At 49.6% G+C, this 15,499-nt stretch overlaps 1 protein-coding gene across 2 annotated transcripts in view; it reads right to left on the minus strand.

The window, feature by feature from the left end:
• Nucleotides 1-269: 269 nt before the first annotated feature.
• LOC118776017 (retinoic acid receptor RXR-alpha-A-like) overlaps nt 270-15,499 on the minus strand; it is an 82,195-nt gene continuing 66,965 nt past the window's right edge. For both annotated transcript variants that reach the window (XM_036526057.1, XM_036526055.1), the window contains exons 7-11: nt 8,086-8,215; nt 6,059-6,191; nt 5,370-5,461; nt 4,206-4,311; nt 270-3,568 (exon numbers count right to left, since the gene is read on the minus strand). In XM_036526057.1, coding sequence (XP_036381950.1) covers nt 3,421-3,568; nt 4,206-4,311; nt 5,370-5,461; nt 6,059-6,191; nt 8,086-8,215 — 609 coding nt within the window. In that variant the 3' untranslated portion in view covers nt 270-3,420. The remainder of the gene's footprint in view (nt 3,569-4,205; nt 4,312-5,369; nt 5,462-6,058; nt 6,192-8,085; nt 8,216-15,499) is intronic.

Consider the following 15,499-nt stretch of genomic DNA (forward strand, 5'->3'; position numbering starts at 1 on the left):
AAAGGAGACGTCTGCATAAAGGAAGCGGCAGAGCAGACAGCCACCGGGGATTTGGTGAAAGGAACAAATCAAACAACAGTTCATTTTAGAATTTTAATAATCTTTTCATGAAAGATTAACAGAACATCAGAGAACAACCCACAAAAAAACATGACTTTCATTTTTCCTTAAAAAATAAAACAAAATAAGAATAAGGTAAACAATAGGACAAGCTTTTTCAAGTGATGGACCAAAAACACCACTCTGGGACTAAGCCCTCGCCAGCGTGTTTATTATTCTGCAAGGTACTGTTTTCCCATTTAAAATTAACATTTTCACAAATAATGTATACAACATTCCATAGGACGAAGGTAAATTACTATTGGGGATATATAAGCAGGGGATAAAATTACATTTGTACAAAAATAGATTTTGCTTTGCTTTAGATATTTTCACCGACATGTTACCGTCGCTAAACTGCCGTAAGAAAAGCAGTGTCTGTGTTCGAATTTTCATTCAATCCGTTGCAAAATAAACTGAACTCTGAAGACAAAAGTTAGACAAAGCCCCTTTCTGTCCAATTTCACACGTCAGGCACCTGCAGGTCGGCGCCTGTTCTGCGGCTGGCCAATCCCGATTGAGCTGCAGAAACGCGCACTGAAATAGACCGGTAAACAGGAAGGTTCCTGAAGAGTTGCTTTTAATGCAGTTTGTTCTGTTGCACCTGGAGGTCTGAGAGAGGTTTCTGTCCAACCCTTAAAAGCTGGTGTGCGATCGTTTTGTTGGGGGTCGAAGGTGCTGGTCAAGCGCTTGCTGGCTGTTCGAAGCTGATAACCAAATCGGCCGAAGATACCGAGGACCGACGTGACGTCCTCACGGGAATAAAGCGAAAAACACAGTGTCGATAGGCTCTGAGAAATGCACGACAACGGATTGTTCTGGCCTGACTTAGCATAGATTTAACGACATTATTCTCTCCCTCTTTGCTAGAATATACCAGTTACATTTAACAAACACACATTTATATAAATATACACACGTATACATAATGACAAAATAGCTTCATGGTATATATAAAGCATTTCTTTTTCGTTTTCATTTCATATATGTTTCAGAATTCGTTCCGATGGCCCCCTCCACTGTAACCTTACATATGGCTTTTATTTAGCTGGGGAAATTACATAACTGAAAACCTAATGAATTTTCTAAGTAGGTGTCTATCATGCTAGTCGATCTAAAAACATGACTCCCTCAGCAGGGAAAGCAGGTGAGTAAGTTCATTAACCTGTGAGAACTGTAGGTACATAAACACGACGTCATTCAGAGAGGTCCCCTGATTCAAACCAAGTACTCAGGTCGGATAAAACAAGTCCATATAAAATCGCAGCTAGAGCTGTTCATTTATAATCGTATATTAATGACACCGCACAAAAGATATTACATGCTGGTCACACTTTACATTGGGAGTTGCCTTACACCCGTGTAATTAACTACATATGTAAAAAACAGATTATTAAAAGAGATTTAATTGTCTCATTCCTGACAAATCTAAATATTTAAGTATTTGAATTTGTTTCAACAACGAACAAGTAACACTGGTCTGTTTGTCTGTCCGTATAGGTGCTAAACCCTGACGTCCAGTAGAGGGCAACAATGAGGCGTTAGTATGGATTTAGGTGAGCAGCATCCGGACAAAGCTGTTATTTACAGCGCCCAATTACACCCGAGCAACGAATGCGTGCAGTCCCGATTCGTGTTTGTATCCGCAACTTTACAAACCTGTTATTGCTAAAAAGGTTCTATCTTCATTATGTTAATAAATTTTAAACGTATGATAGGGATAAAAAGATTTTCAATACTGACAAGTTTCTTAAAGAAACTTATTTCACTGTTGTGAGTTCCTGAGGTAAATATCTGTTTCATTGCTTAGCCAGTCATATCTCAATATGTTCATGACTGACTGAGAAACCGTTTGTAATGTAATGAAAAGTGCCATTTCACGGATTAAATACAGTTGTTGTACACGGTACTGGTGAAGTTGCATTGTTGCATCTCTTCCACTAGAGGGCAGTAAAAGCCCTCCCGTTGCCGACAGCGTCCCTGAGCCCGGTCTCGCTTGCGCCCGCACACCTTGCCTGTCTCTCTGCACACCGTTCACATCCGAACTCTCAACAGCTTGATGTCGTCCCTTAAAAACTGCACGACGAACAATCTTTGGAAATGCAAGATGCATAGTTTTGCAGCAGCAGCAGCAGCAGCAGGTTAAAAGCAAAATAATCCAGAGAGGGAGATATTTATACACATATATGTATATATGATGAGTACTTATTTCAAATGACACTGAGGTGTGCCCAGAGATGCGCCACCTGCTCTTTCTGGCCGTATGTATGGCCCTCCTGCTGAAACCGTGCCGCTGCATCCTCCACGCAGACAGCCTTCAGCTCAGCTGCTTTCCTCCCAAACTCAAAGTTAAGTGCCAAGAAAAGGTTTCGTTCTCTGCAGCCCAGGCCTCCCGTGAGCTGCCCACGTCTCTCCAGCTACGCGCCAGTGCTTTTGGGATTGAGTTAAACTGCACTGTATACATTCACAGTAAAACCTACACCTTCACCACGGTCTCCTGCCCAACGCAGCCTGGCCCAATGAGAACAGTGATGCCCACAGGGAGGGACTGAGAGGTCAGGGGTCACAGGAGGGAGTCACTGAGGTATCGAGGTGTGTCTTATCTTCCCCACGGCTCTGCCCAATAGCAGAGCGCTGACAGACAGGGATGTGACCCTGCACCAGTGAGCACTGCGAGAGAGGAGAGAAAGGTACACCTGTAACAGGTGTGTGAGGTCCGGCACTGCGGAGCTCTGAGACAGAGTGTGACTCCCTGGGAGACTGGGGGAGTGGCTACTGTCTCTGCTACCTCATCTTTGGGATTCTGTCCCAAAAATCTCTAGCGATGACTGCCTGCCCATTTTCCCTCTCTTCTGGAGGCAGCTGGGGGTTAAACCCCAACACCGCCCCTGCTCTCTGCCCCCATACGCAGAAATGCCCCCCCCAACACAAGATGAGTCCTGTTAGGCAGAGAGAGACAGTGAGGGAGAGAGAGGCTCTGTGTAAAACAATGTGATTGTCCCAGCACAATGCTCTTAATGTCCTGTAATGAAATCAGAATCACTGTGTACTGCATGTTTACAAATAACTCTATGCATCACGTCTTCTCCGTTTCCACATCATCTTCAAAAGTGCCCCAAAATATTCTCTCTCTTCTGTCCTTTTCTTTCATCAGATGTACATGTACAAACAAGATAACCAGCTTTCAGTCTCATTTAATAAAGTAAGGGGTTGATCCAGCTTTGAGTGTCGGTGTCGCTTCGATGTCATCAGACAGTCTGTCTGCAGAGAGGGGTGGAGCCTGTTTTGAGGGGGAGGAGACTTCAGGCTAGACCCCGCCTACTAGGTCATTTGGTGCGGCGCTTCCAGCATCTCCATGAGGAAGGTGTCGATGGGCGTGTCCCCTATTAGCTTGAAGAAGAACAGGTGTTCCAGACACTTCAGGCCGATGGAGCGCAGAGCCGGGAGGCGCAGCAGCAGTTTGGCAAACCTGCGCCCGCGAGAGTGTGCCGGGCAGAACAGAGACACACAGGTACACTTACACACTCCCAACTATACACCTGCAGAGTGCTGTGGTCCTAAACAGGAAACCCACCAGCATGAACAAGTACGTTACAAGTAAGTAGCATGGAATGCAACACTTCCTGAATTCTGTCACTCAAAGACAAGAATCTTGATTACAAGAATAATAATATAATATCATATAATATTATGTAACATAGTGTAGTATACATTACAATTATGCTCTATCATTTAGCATGAAGGCTCTGCACAGCCAGAAAGAGAGGGATGAGGAATACTAGATACTGAGAGACAGAGAGGGACTCAGACTGCAGGGACAGAGAGGGACACAGACTCAGACTGCAGGGACAGAGAGGGACTCAGACTGCAGGGACAGAGAGGGACTCAGACTGCAGGGACAGAGAGGGACACAGACACAGACTGCAGGGACAGAGAGGGACACAGACTGCAGGGACAGAGAGGGACTCAGACACAGACTGCAGGGACAGAGAGGGACACAGACTGCAGGGACAGAGAGGGACTCAGACACAGACTGCAGGGACAGAGAGGAACACAGACTCAGACTGCAGGGACAGAGAGGGGTGGAGAGGGATGGAGAGACAGACCTCCCAGGCTGCTCTGGGTATTTTTGTTTGCAGTAGGCCTCCAGAGAGGCATACACCTTCTCCCTCAGAGCCTCCACCTCACTGGGGTTCGACAGGCCCTTGGAGTCTGGAGAGAGAGCAGGAGGAAGAGCCTGTTACCATCGGTCACCACAGAACCACGGTTTACACACATATGCGCACACACACACGCAAACACACACACACACACACACACACACACACACACACACACACACACACACACATGCAAACACGCACACACATGCAAACACACGTGCGCATGTACATGCACACACACACTGCCTGCATGAGTCTGTTTTACAGCATTTCTTTGGTGAAGTAATACTTTATGTAATATATGTTAAACAGGCCCAACATGGCTCCACTGTGACAGGACAAAGGGGGGCTATTATGTTCTCATGTTCTGAAAGCACATGCAAACCACTCGACATGAACAGACACATTCTGTCCTAAAGCGAGGGCAGGAGCAGAGCCAGGCCAGGACAGACTGTGCTGTAACGAACACCGGAAACATCATGAGTACAGCACTAACATTATGAGCTGATACAGAGTTTTGTGAGTATAGTTTTTAGACTAGAACATAAATCTAACATGAGTGCCCACAATACTCTTTGATGGATTTGGGGGGTGGGGTGAAGGTTTTGGGGGGGGGGGGGTTGGGGTTGAGGTTGGGGCAGGGTTCGGGATGGGTTTGGGGGGTGGGGTGGAGGTTGGGGCAGGGTTTGGGATGGGGATGGGGGGGTGGGGTGGAGGTTGGGGCGGGGTTGCGGATGGGGTTGGGGATGGGGGGTGGAGTGGAGGTTGGGGCGGGGTTGGGGATGGGGTGGAGGTTGGGGCGGGGTTAGGGTGGGGGGATGGGGGATGGGGTAGAGGTTAGGGTGGGGTTGCGGATGGGGTTGGAGGTTGGGGATGGGTTTGGGGGGTGGGGTGGATGTTGGGGCGGAGTTCGGGGTGGGGTGGAGGGTGGGGCGGGGTTGGGGATGGGGTGGAGGTTGGGGCGGGGTTGGGGGGTGGGGTGGAGGTTGGGGCGGGGTTGGGGATAGGGTTGGGGCGGAGTTGGGGGTGGGGTGGAGGTTGGGGTCGGGGTCGGACATGGGCTGGTCAGGTGGATGCCCGGCAGGTTCGGGGCAGTGCAGGACGCACCAGGGTTGAAGAGGACGATGGCTCGAAGGCATCCCAGCTCCGTCTTGTCCATCTGCATGTCTCTCATCTTAGACACGAGCTCCGTCAGCACCCTGTGCCAGGAAACGGGAAAAACAGGCACAGCCAGACGCTCAGAGAAAACACCTACAACACTGTCTGCAGTTTTACACTCCAAACAGCTCTTTCTGCTCTGACTGCTACAGAATGAACAACATCATTTCTGCTCTTGGTATATCCGTTACTGAACGCACGACACTGCTTCCTGTCCTGGTGCCAGTGGGAGTGAGTGAGAAGATCTGAGTTCCTCCATCTTCCTCATTTGCAGCCTCGCTGCCTGACACTGCTGCTCCCAGAGGATCAGAACAGGAAGCAGGAACACTCTGCGTCTCACTGCCTCTCTTTAACACCAAGATGTGATCCAGCAGCTGAACTGTGTTAGAACTATCCATGCCGCTACTCCACACTCCCCCTGGAGACCAGAGAGGGCAAACGCTTTAATGACAGGGTTTCAGAGCCTGTCATTCTGTTCAGAGACAGAGCTTGGATGTTCTGCTGTCTAATGCAATGCACCCTGGGAAAAGCCCTTCTCCTAATGTCAGTGAAGGAAAAGAAAAAGGCCCCTACTTTTATTAAGAGGCTGTAAATGTGAGCAGAACCGTGGTGACAGCTGGACTGTTCCGGACACTGACCTGTCGAAGATGGCCCCCACCCCCGCGCTGTGGGCGCTGTTCCGGTGGACATGCAGGCCAGTGGCCAGCAGGATACCATCCTTCACCGCGATCGAGCGATGAGAGAAGGAGGCGATGAGGAGCTCGTTCCACCCTGAGACAGAGAGAGAGAGGGAGAGGGGGAGAGAGAGAGGGAGAGGGGGAGAGAGAGAGGGAGAGAGGGACAGAGAGAGAGAGGGAGGGGGGGAGAGAGAGAGGGAGAGAGGGAGAGAGGGGGAGAGGGAGGGAGAGAGAGAGGGAGAGATGGAGACGGGACAGGGCAGATACAGAGAGAGAGAGAGAGATAGACATAGAGGATGGGGGCAGATACAGAGAAGGAGAAATGGAGAGAGGTTTAATCATGTCTTTTTTAGCTGGAGAGGTATCTTTACTTTCAGCACAGAGTTCTTACACACAGGCTACACTGTGCTGGACAGGGCACGTTAGAAATAAATCAAGAACAACACCACCGGCCCATAATGCACTGCGGTCCGAGGGAAGGATCTGTGCTTGGGGGAGTGGGGGGGTGACGGCTCTGCCCGGCAACAGTCTCCGCCTTCTCCAGAATGGTGTGAAATGGTAGGAGGTCTTTCATCGGTGAGCTGGCGGAACTAAACCCGTTACTGAGAGAGGCTTTGGAGGAGACTCTCTGAGAGGTAAACCCTGCGTAATGTGCCATTGTCAGAGGCCTGTTTCCTCGCTAATGCCCTGTGTGTGTGAGCTCAGCGTAGGAAACGGGAGGAAATGGACTCAGATCAGCACACATGAAGGCAGAGTGAGGCAGTCACATCACCTCCGCACACTCCCAAACGCCATCATCCCCAGCAGGAAAATAAATAAGGGATATATTAAACAACACAAACAGATCAAACCCACACTGGGCAGGGGAGACAATACAAAGAGAGGGCCTCAGGGCGTATACATGTCTGTACACACACACACACACATACATGTGCACACACACACATACATGTGCACACACACACAGATACACACATACACACACACACACACACACACACACACACACACACACACACACCACGCATGCACATTTGTTCCCGAGGTCCAGGATGCAGGGGACATTAAAATGTTACAATAACAACTCTAATAGCAGTAATAAATGATTAAATATGAAATGGTCTGCTGAGTGATGGACAGAAGGTGCCTCCTGGTTGCTCAGGCTGTCACAAACAGGGCTGAGGAACTTTCTAGGGCGTGACAAATACGGGATGGCAGGGGAGGCTGCGTTACCATGGCAACGCAGGTTGAGGGCAACGGGTCAGTGTAAGATGGAGGGAGTGCTGGCATTGAGAAGCTGAGAGGCAGAGCGTTCTGCGTGCTCATTCACACAGCATTCACACATTCACACAGAATTCACACATTCACACAGCATTCACACATTCACACAGCATTCACACATTCACACAGAATTCACACATTCACACAGCATTCACACATTCACACAGAATTCACACATTCACACAGCATTCACACATTCACACAGCATTCACACATTCACACAGAATTCACACATTCACACAGCATTCACACATTCACACAGCATTCACACATTCACACAGCACGCCACACACTCACTCTGCCAGCTTAAAGCCACACAAGGTCATATACTGTGGGGCTATATCTCTGTGTGTATGCCCATATGTGCATGTGTGAATACATATGAGTCAGTTTACGTGTGAGTGTGTGAATGCGTGTGTGCACGTGTGTGTGTGTGTGTGTGTATCTGCGTGTGTGCATGTGTGTGTGTGCGTGTGTATGTCTGTATCTGTGTGTGTGTGCGTGTGTGTGTGGGTGTGTGTGTGTGTATCTGTGTGTGTGCACGTGTGTGTGTGTGTGTGTGTGTGTGTGTGTATCTGTGTGTGTGTGTGTGTGTGTGTGTGTGTGTGTGTGTGCACGTGTGTGTGTGTGTGTGTATGTGTGTATCTGTGTGTGTGCACGTGTGTGTGTGTGTGTGTGTGTGTGTGTGTGTGTGTGTGTGTGTGTACCTGCTCGCAGGAGGATGACCTGGTCGTCGAGGGGCAGCTGTGAGAAGTGAGGGATCCTCTTGGCCCACTCCACCAGCGTGAACAGCTGCTTGTCGGCCGCTTGGCAGATGTTGGTGACGGGATCGTTGGGCTGCGGACACAGAGGGAGCAAACCCGCAGCACAGGGTCAGGCTAACGAGGAGATGAGCAACACATCATACCGCCACAGCGAACCCGCAGCACAGGGTCAGGCTAACAAGGAGATGAGCAACACGTCATAACGCCACAGCAGTCCACACTACACATTTAACACACAAAACGCTTTCTTTCTTAATATTGTTACACAAAAGATACTGCTACCAATAAACTGCGATACTGACACTGAAGGTCTCTCTTAGGCCTGTAACGTGATTTGAGTTTCCTAGGCAACAGAAGCAGGAGGAACAGCCCAGGCCTACAGACACACTGTGTGTAGACTGAGTAAGCAGAGAGTGACCGGTTTCAGGTCCTGGGCTGTGTGAGGAGCCGGGCTGTGAGCTGAGAGATCAGTCCCCCCGCAGTGATCACCGCTGCAGCTGCGTCTCTGAATGACAGCCCGTCACTCTGCCACCTCCCTCCTCTGCTGAGCATGTGACCATCCAGCCACACTTTGATTGGATGGAAATGCAGAAGACATCTCCATGCTCTCCTGATGGGACTCTTTACTCTGTTTACCACAGGAGGGGGCGTCTCCCTAGACTGCATGTGTGAGAATGTTATCCACCGTTAACATGTGCTGTCTGGGACGATGAGCGTGGCCAGGCCCTGGGCTGCTGGGGCACTGGTGTTGCATCCTTCAGTGAGGGTACTGCAGCCAAGCCGTCTTAGTATATACTCAGCTTTTACATTACATTACGTGCATTTAGCAGACGCTCTTATCCAGAGCGACGTCCATCACTTTTCCATTCCATTTACAGTGGATGAAGTGTAGAAGCCGTGAGTGTAAAGTCACTGTGGATTAGAGCATCTAATAACTAAAATGGAAAGGAGTGGAGTCTTTATTTTAAGTGTTAGTGTGATTATCCATGTCCATTGTAAGCATATCTAGGTGAGGGACTGCAGTCACAGCACAAAAGAAATCATCACGCTGACGGCTTTCATTTCAAACGGCAGATGCATTCAGTAATGGCGGTTGTGTTCGGTGCCTCTGAGCAGCACAAGGTCGTAATATACACCTCACACCTTATTAACGATCACTGGGGCAGGACATAATTAGCTGGCTCTTTCACTAGATGACTTGCCTGAAGTCCTTACATTACATGCTTATGGCATGTACACCCTGACTGGTGATCTGATCTGATCTGAGCGTCTACAAAATACAAATACAAAATAAAGCCGTGCTATGTGTTTAAGGGGAACTCTGATCTGTCTACAAAATACAAATACAAAATAAAACCGTGCTATGTGTTTAAGTGGAACAAGTAAAGGTGTTGCTATGATGACAATTCATTGATTGGTTAGCTGAGTGGGGTCAGTTATGGGGAGGTTGCTCATTGGTTGAAAGTGGCAGCAGGTTTGAGTTTCTGATTGGCTGGAGGATGCTGTGACACAGACAGAAATGAAGCAGAGAGTCAGAGTGCTGGTGGAGCTGATCAGTATTCAGAATGAGTGAACCCAGACAACAAGACTTCAGCTACACTCTCACTCCCTGATTCACACTCCACTGCTCAAATCTTCAAGGATCAGAACTTCAAATGAAGCTCCCCAGAGAAGATTAGCAAGAGACAAGAGGCTTTATCCATCTCTCCCTGCCCCTCCTCCACTCCTCTCCCTCCTTCCCTCCCTCTTTCTCTCCCCATACACAGCCATTACTGCTAACTCTAAAGGAAAACAGCAGGATTTTTTTTTAATGTTAAGCAGACTCAATCCCCAAAAGCATATATACTCAACGTCCTCCACTTGCACAGGGAATGTGAATGCAGTGATAAAGAGACAAACATTGCATGTTAATTACTGCTGTTTTTTTAAATACAATGTTTCTTCCTCTGAAGGATACTGATATTTGAGTTTCACCCTCAGTGACCACCTTATCGGGATTTCACCAGCTCGGCTCGGGGGGACAGGCGGAGGACAGCAGCCGACCGTGTCACACGTGTGCGTTTCAACGGAAGGAAACAGGTCGGGCCATTCATAAAGCAGCTGCAGAGAGGAGAGAGAGGAGGGAAAGCAGGACGGCACTCAGCTCCCCGAGCCGCAGCTAAACGCTGCCGCCGGCCATCAATAATGCAATAATGAAGGCCAGGTGGCTCTTTAAGCAGCGTTTACACGTTTACACAGCGTTCAGTGCCCTGTGTCTCAGTGAGTCTCAGTGCGTCTCAGTGCCCTGTGTCTCAGTGCGTCTCAGTGCCCCCTGCGTCTCAGTGCGTCTCAGTGCGTCTAAGTGCCCTGTGTCTCAGTGCGTCTCAGTGCGTCTCAATGCCCCCTGCGTCTCAGTGCGTCTAAGTGCCCTGTGTCTCAGTGCGTCTCAGCGCCCCCTGCGTCTCAGTGCCCTGCGTCTCAGTGCGTCTCAATGCCCCCTGTGTCTCAGTGCGTCTCAGTGTGTCTCAGTGCGTCTCAGTGCCCTGTGTCTCAGTGCGTCTCAGTGCGTCTCAATGCCCCCTGCGTCTCAGTGCATCTCAGTGCGTCTCAGTGCCCTGTGTCTCAGTGCGTCTCAATGCCCCCTGCGTCTCAGTGCGTCTCAGTGCGTCTAAGTGCCCTGTGTCTCAGTGCGTCTCAGTGCGTCTCAATGCCCCCTGCGTCTCAGTGCGTCTAAGTGCCCTGTGTCTCAGTGCGTCTCAGCGCCCCCTGCGTCTCAGTGCCCTGCGTCTCAGTGCGTCTCAATGCCCCCTGTGTCTCAGTGCGTCTCAGTGTGTCTCAGTGCGTCTCAGTGCCCTGTGTCTCAGTGCGTCTCAATGCCCCCTGCGTCTCAGTGCGTCTCAGTGCGTCTCAGTGCCCTGTGTCTCAGTGCGTCTCAGTGCGTCTCAATGCCCCCTGCGTCTCAGTGCGTCTCAGTGCGTCTAAGTGCCCTGTGTCTCAGTGCGTCTCAGTGCGTCTCAGCGCCCCCTGCGTCTCAGTGCGTCTCAGTGCCCTGCGTCTCAGTGCGTCTCAGTGCCCTGTGTCTCAGTGTGTCTGTGCCCCCTGCGTCTCAGTGCGTCTCAGTGCCCTGTGTCTCAGTGCGTCTCAGTGCCCCCTGCGTCTCAGTGCGTCTCAGTGCGTCTCAGTGCCCCCTGCGTCTCAGTGCCCTGCATCTCAGTGTGTCTCAGTGCCCTGCGTCTCAGTACCCTGCGTCTCAGTGTGTCTCAGTACCCTGCGTCTCAGTGCGTGTCAGTGTGTCTCAGTGCGTCTCAGTGCCACCGCATCTCAGTGCCCTGCGTCTCAGTGCGTCTCAGTGCCCTGCGTCTCAGTGCGTGTCAGTGTGTCTCAGTGCCCCGCGTCTCAGTGCGCACATCACCTGTCCTGTTACAAACCCACCCTCTCCATTAGAAACACCACGTCTCAAACACACCCACTGTGCAGCTGTCAGAAGCAACACCCAGGGCTCAGAAAGCCACCCGGGGTAAGAGTTTCAACCACACAGAAACTAGGAAAGAAGCCTGAAACAGCAGCTATTGCTACAGAGCTGCGCGTGACTCCAGCTGTAGAGACGGAGATAACTCTGGGTGACTGTAAGTACCAGCATGAACCTACAACCCTGGGCCAAAATGTACGGAACACTGAGGATCCCATCAAAACACGGTCACCTCCCTAATTTAAACAGCCGCTTCCAAATGCACCTCTCACCTGTGTCCATTTCACTCTCGGGTCATTGAAGAGAACAAGCCGTAGCAGAGAGAGAGAGAGAGAGAGAGAGAGAGAGAGAGAGAGGGGGACAGAGAGAGAGAGAGAGAGAGAGAGAGGGAGAGAGAGAGAGAGAGAGAGAGAGGGGGACAGAGAGAGAGAGAGAGAGAGAGAGGGAGAGAGAGAGAGAGGAGAGAGAGAGAGAGAGAGAGAGAGAGAGGGAGAGAGAGGGAGAGAGAGAGAGAGAGAGAGGGAGAGAGAGAGAGAGAGAGGGGGAGAGAGAGGTAGTTTTAAAAAAGGCATTTCCTTGTTTGACTTGCAGCCTGTTTCTCACGCCTGCTTAGCTGCTGTTCGGGGTCAGTATGAGATAAATAGGCCTGCTTCAGCGTGACCGAGCCCAGGCCAGCATCAGCACCAGGACCGTACAGCCAGCTGGAGAGCTGCATTATTCATGAGACGAGCCCTGTGATTGATTATCACGCACAGCAGCGGCTGGCACAAGAGCAGCACAGCCTTTACCCCGATTACCCCCTGTACCCCACACGCTGCCTCCCGCGCTCACCCTGTACCCCACACGCTGCCTCCCTCGCTCACCCTGTACCCCACATCCTGCCTCCCTCCCTTACCCTGTACCCCACACCCTACCTCTGTCCCTCAGGGTGCCTCTGTCCTGAGTGTTTGACTGCAGGTGACACATCAGGGACATGCTACACACATTAGGAACCTGTTACACACATTAGGGTCATTGCTACACACACAGCAGACACGCATTAAGGACCCCTCAGACACACACTGGACACACTCAGCAGCTCTGAAAACAGCTCAGCACCCTTCAGCAGCTGTGAGGGTCACCTTGGAGGGGTTTCAGCAGGGTTCGAAAACACTGCACTCCACCCACACAGACACCCCCCCCCACCACAGACTGCTGACCAATGACCTTACCGTGTCTCCAGCGGCACCTGGGAGACATGCATGCAGATATTTGCTCCACTCTTGACTCTGTAGTTATTCTGCGTGGGTTTTTTTTCACAGCATGTAACTGACGTTTGAAGAGCTTCTCCTTCTCCCATGAGCACAGCTAATACACACGTATGAAAGCATGCATATACATAACTGCACTCGATACATAATTTAAAGCCTTGCGTGTGAAAACTACCCCAGGGCAGTTCACCTGGCTCACACACATGGTGTGTTAAACATAGTGTGCTGGGGGGTCTGGGGACAGAGGCTGGCAGGTGGGGGGGTTCCAGAACAGCCCGGCTCCCCGTGGGCCTCCAGGTGACAGGTGGCACGGAAAATTCTGGCACCTGAACATTTGACTTTCTCTCACTTCACCTGCCTCAGACAGTAAAACAGCCTTGGAGAACACTAACAGTGTTAGTATATAGTTACCTATATACTGTCTCTGTTTCAATTCTACTGCTAATGGAATTCAAATAGGAATGGAACTGTATTATTGGCATAACATAATTTAGTGTATTGTTAACACTTTCAATACAAACCTGAACATCAACAGCACAAATTCTTAAATCAACCATAAGAAATATTGTCATGTTAGACACATATTTCTCTATTGTACCACTGTCTGTGCAGCTCTCTTCAAGACCTTTCTTTCTAAAATTATTCATAAATGAGCAGAAAGTTGGCTCTGTCTCCACCTCCTTCAGCTGATTTATCTCATGTGCGCTGCCTCCGTCTGCTCTCTTTACTTTTCTCTGTTGCTATCTTTGGCTTGATTTCAGTTTCAATTCCGTTAGCTTTATTAGCATTAAAATCACACTCATGGTTCCAATGCATGTTCAAAAATATAATAACCAGATGCTCATTAAACAGAATATATCATTAACATAACAGCAACCTGAGAAATATGTAGAACACTATTTTTAATTATTCTTATTTTCATCCTGTTAGTTCATTCTGTGTCACTGCATGATCCCACAGACTGTGGCAGGTGGCAATGAATCTTTCTCTCTCTCCCTCTTTCTCTCCCGCTTATTTCTTTTTTCTGTCTCTTATATATATTTTTAATAGCAAAAATCAAATCAAAAACCAAAAGCCTATGGAGATCCTTTTTCATTTAAAGGAGACAGAAGACAAATAAAGGAGACCTAAAAGTCAAGTTCCTCTCCCTCTCTCTCTCATCTCCCTCTCTTTCTCTCTCCATCACTCTCTCCCCCCATCTCTCTCTCTCTCTCTGTCTCTCTCTCACGCATAAACACGCATACACACGCACACACACAATCTCTCTTCTTTGTTCTGATGGAGGAAGCTGTCCCACTGCCTGCTGCCCTATCCTGAAAGACATGTACACTGTAATGTAAAGTACACACCCTCATCCAGCAGGTGGCGTGAGCGAGTTCGTGTCTTTACTGTATGTAACAACAACACACAGCCCGTGTACTCCAGAGACGGCTCTTGCTGTCTACCTGACATCACCCCCCCTCCCCCCACCCCCACCCCGCCTGTACACGGTGTGCTTTAGTGTGTCGAGGTGGGGCAGCTGGTCCACAGAGGCCCTCTGACTGCCAGCTCTCTCCATGTACATTTCCATCAATTCAAAAATAACCTCCATTTACTCACATAGCCACCATCTGCTCTCCTTCGGCCATTCCAGGACATTTCACTCCTCTGTGAACACATCCATCTTCCAGCATCCCCCCCCCCCCCCCCCCCCCGACACACACACACACACACACAATCACACACACACACACACACACACTCACACACACACACACTCACACACACACACACAATCACACACACACACACACACACACACACACACACACAATCACACACACACACACTCACACACACACACTCCTGTCTCATGGCCTGTAGAGGTGGGTTACATGTTCTGTTGCTTCCCTCCCTCTCTCTCTCTCTCCTTGATCCTCTCCCCAGGATTGAGGGATTCCACCCGGCTCTTTTCGTATGACTGGAGTTATTCATCTTTGCTAAGCCATTTTAGGACATGAACATGATAAGACTAGCCCGACCTCTCCTCACTCTCTTGTCACATGGGCAAATAAATTAGAAAAATCATCCCTCTGTCTTTCTTTTTCTCCATTTGTTGGTTCTGCTCTTCAGTAACCCTCTTGCCTCTTTCCCTCAGGCTTCTCCTGCCATAGCATCTGTGGAAAATATGAAAACCCACAGCTCACAACTGGAGAGTACACATCTTGGTACAGAACATCAGCTAAAGTTCTTAAAATCCAGACTACACAGGCTTTCAGCATGTTTCTGTATAACGTCAGACTTTTGAAATCTAAGAGACCTGGTCCTGGTTCTGAAGTATCCTATCTTTCACTGGAGCCCGTATGCCCCAGCGGTCAAGATGGTGCTGTGGAGATGAGGCACTTCCCCTCCTCACCAGCAGGTGTCAGGGTATCCCAGAACTCCCTCTCCCCCAGCATCACACCACAAATCCTTCCTTTGTTTGAAATACAGCAGACCTTAGTGAGGTCTGTGTGAGAGTTGGCCAACGCTAATACATCATGAACTGCTACTGTGTGTTTCCCAGTTCCCTTAGCCATGAGGGCCTGGAAGCTGGAAACTTCAGCTGAGTTTGAAAGAACCTTGCGTGGGATTTCAGAAAGAATCTTTGGGGACTTTGTTGCATGATTACCCAATCTAA

Source organism: Megalops cyprinoides, chromosome 4 (assembly GCF_013368585.1).
Source record: "Megalops cyprinoides isolate fMegCyp1 chromosome 4, fMegCyp1.pri, whole genome shotgun sequence".
NCBI classification, from domain to species: Eukaryota; Metazoa; Chordata; class Actinopteri; order Elopiformes; family Megalopidae; genus Megalops; species Megalops cyprinoides.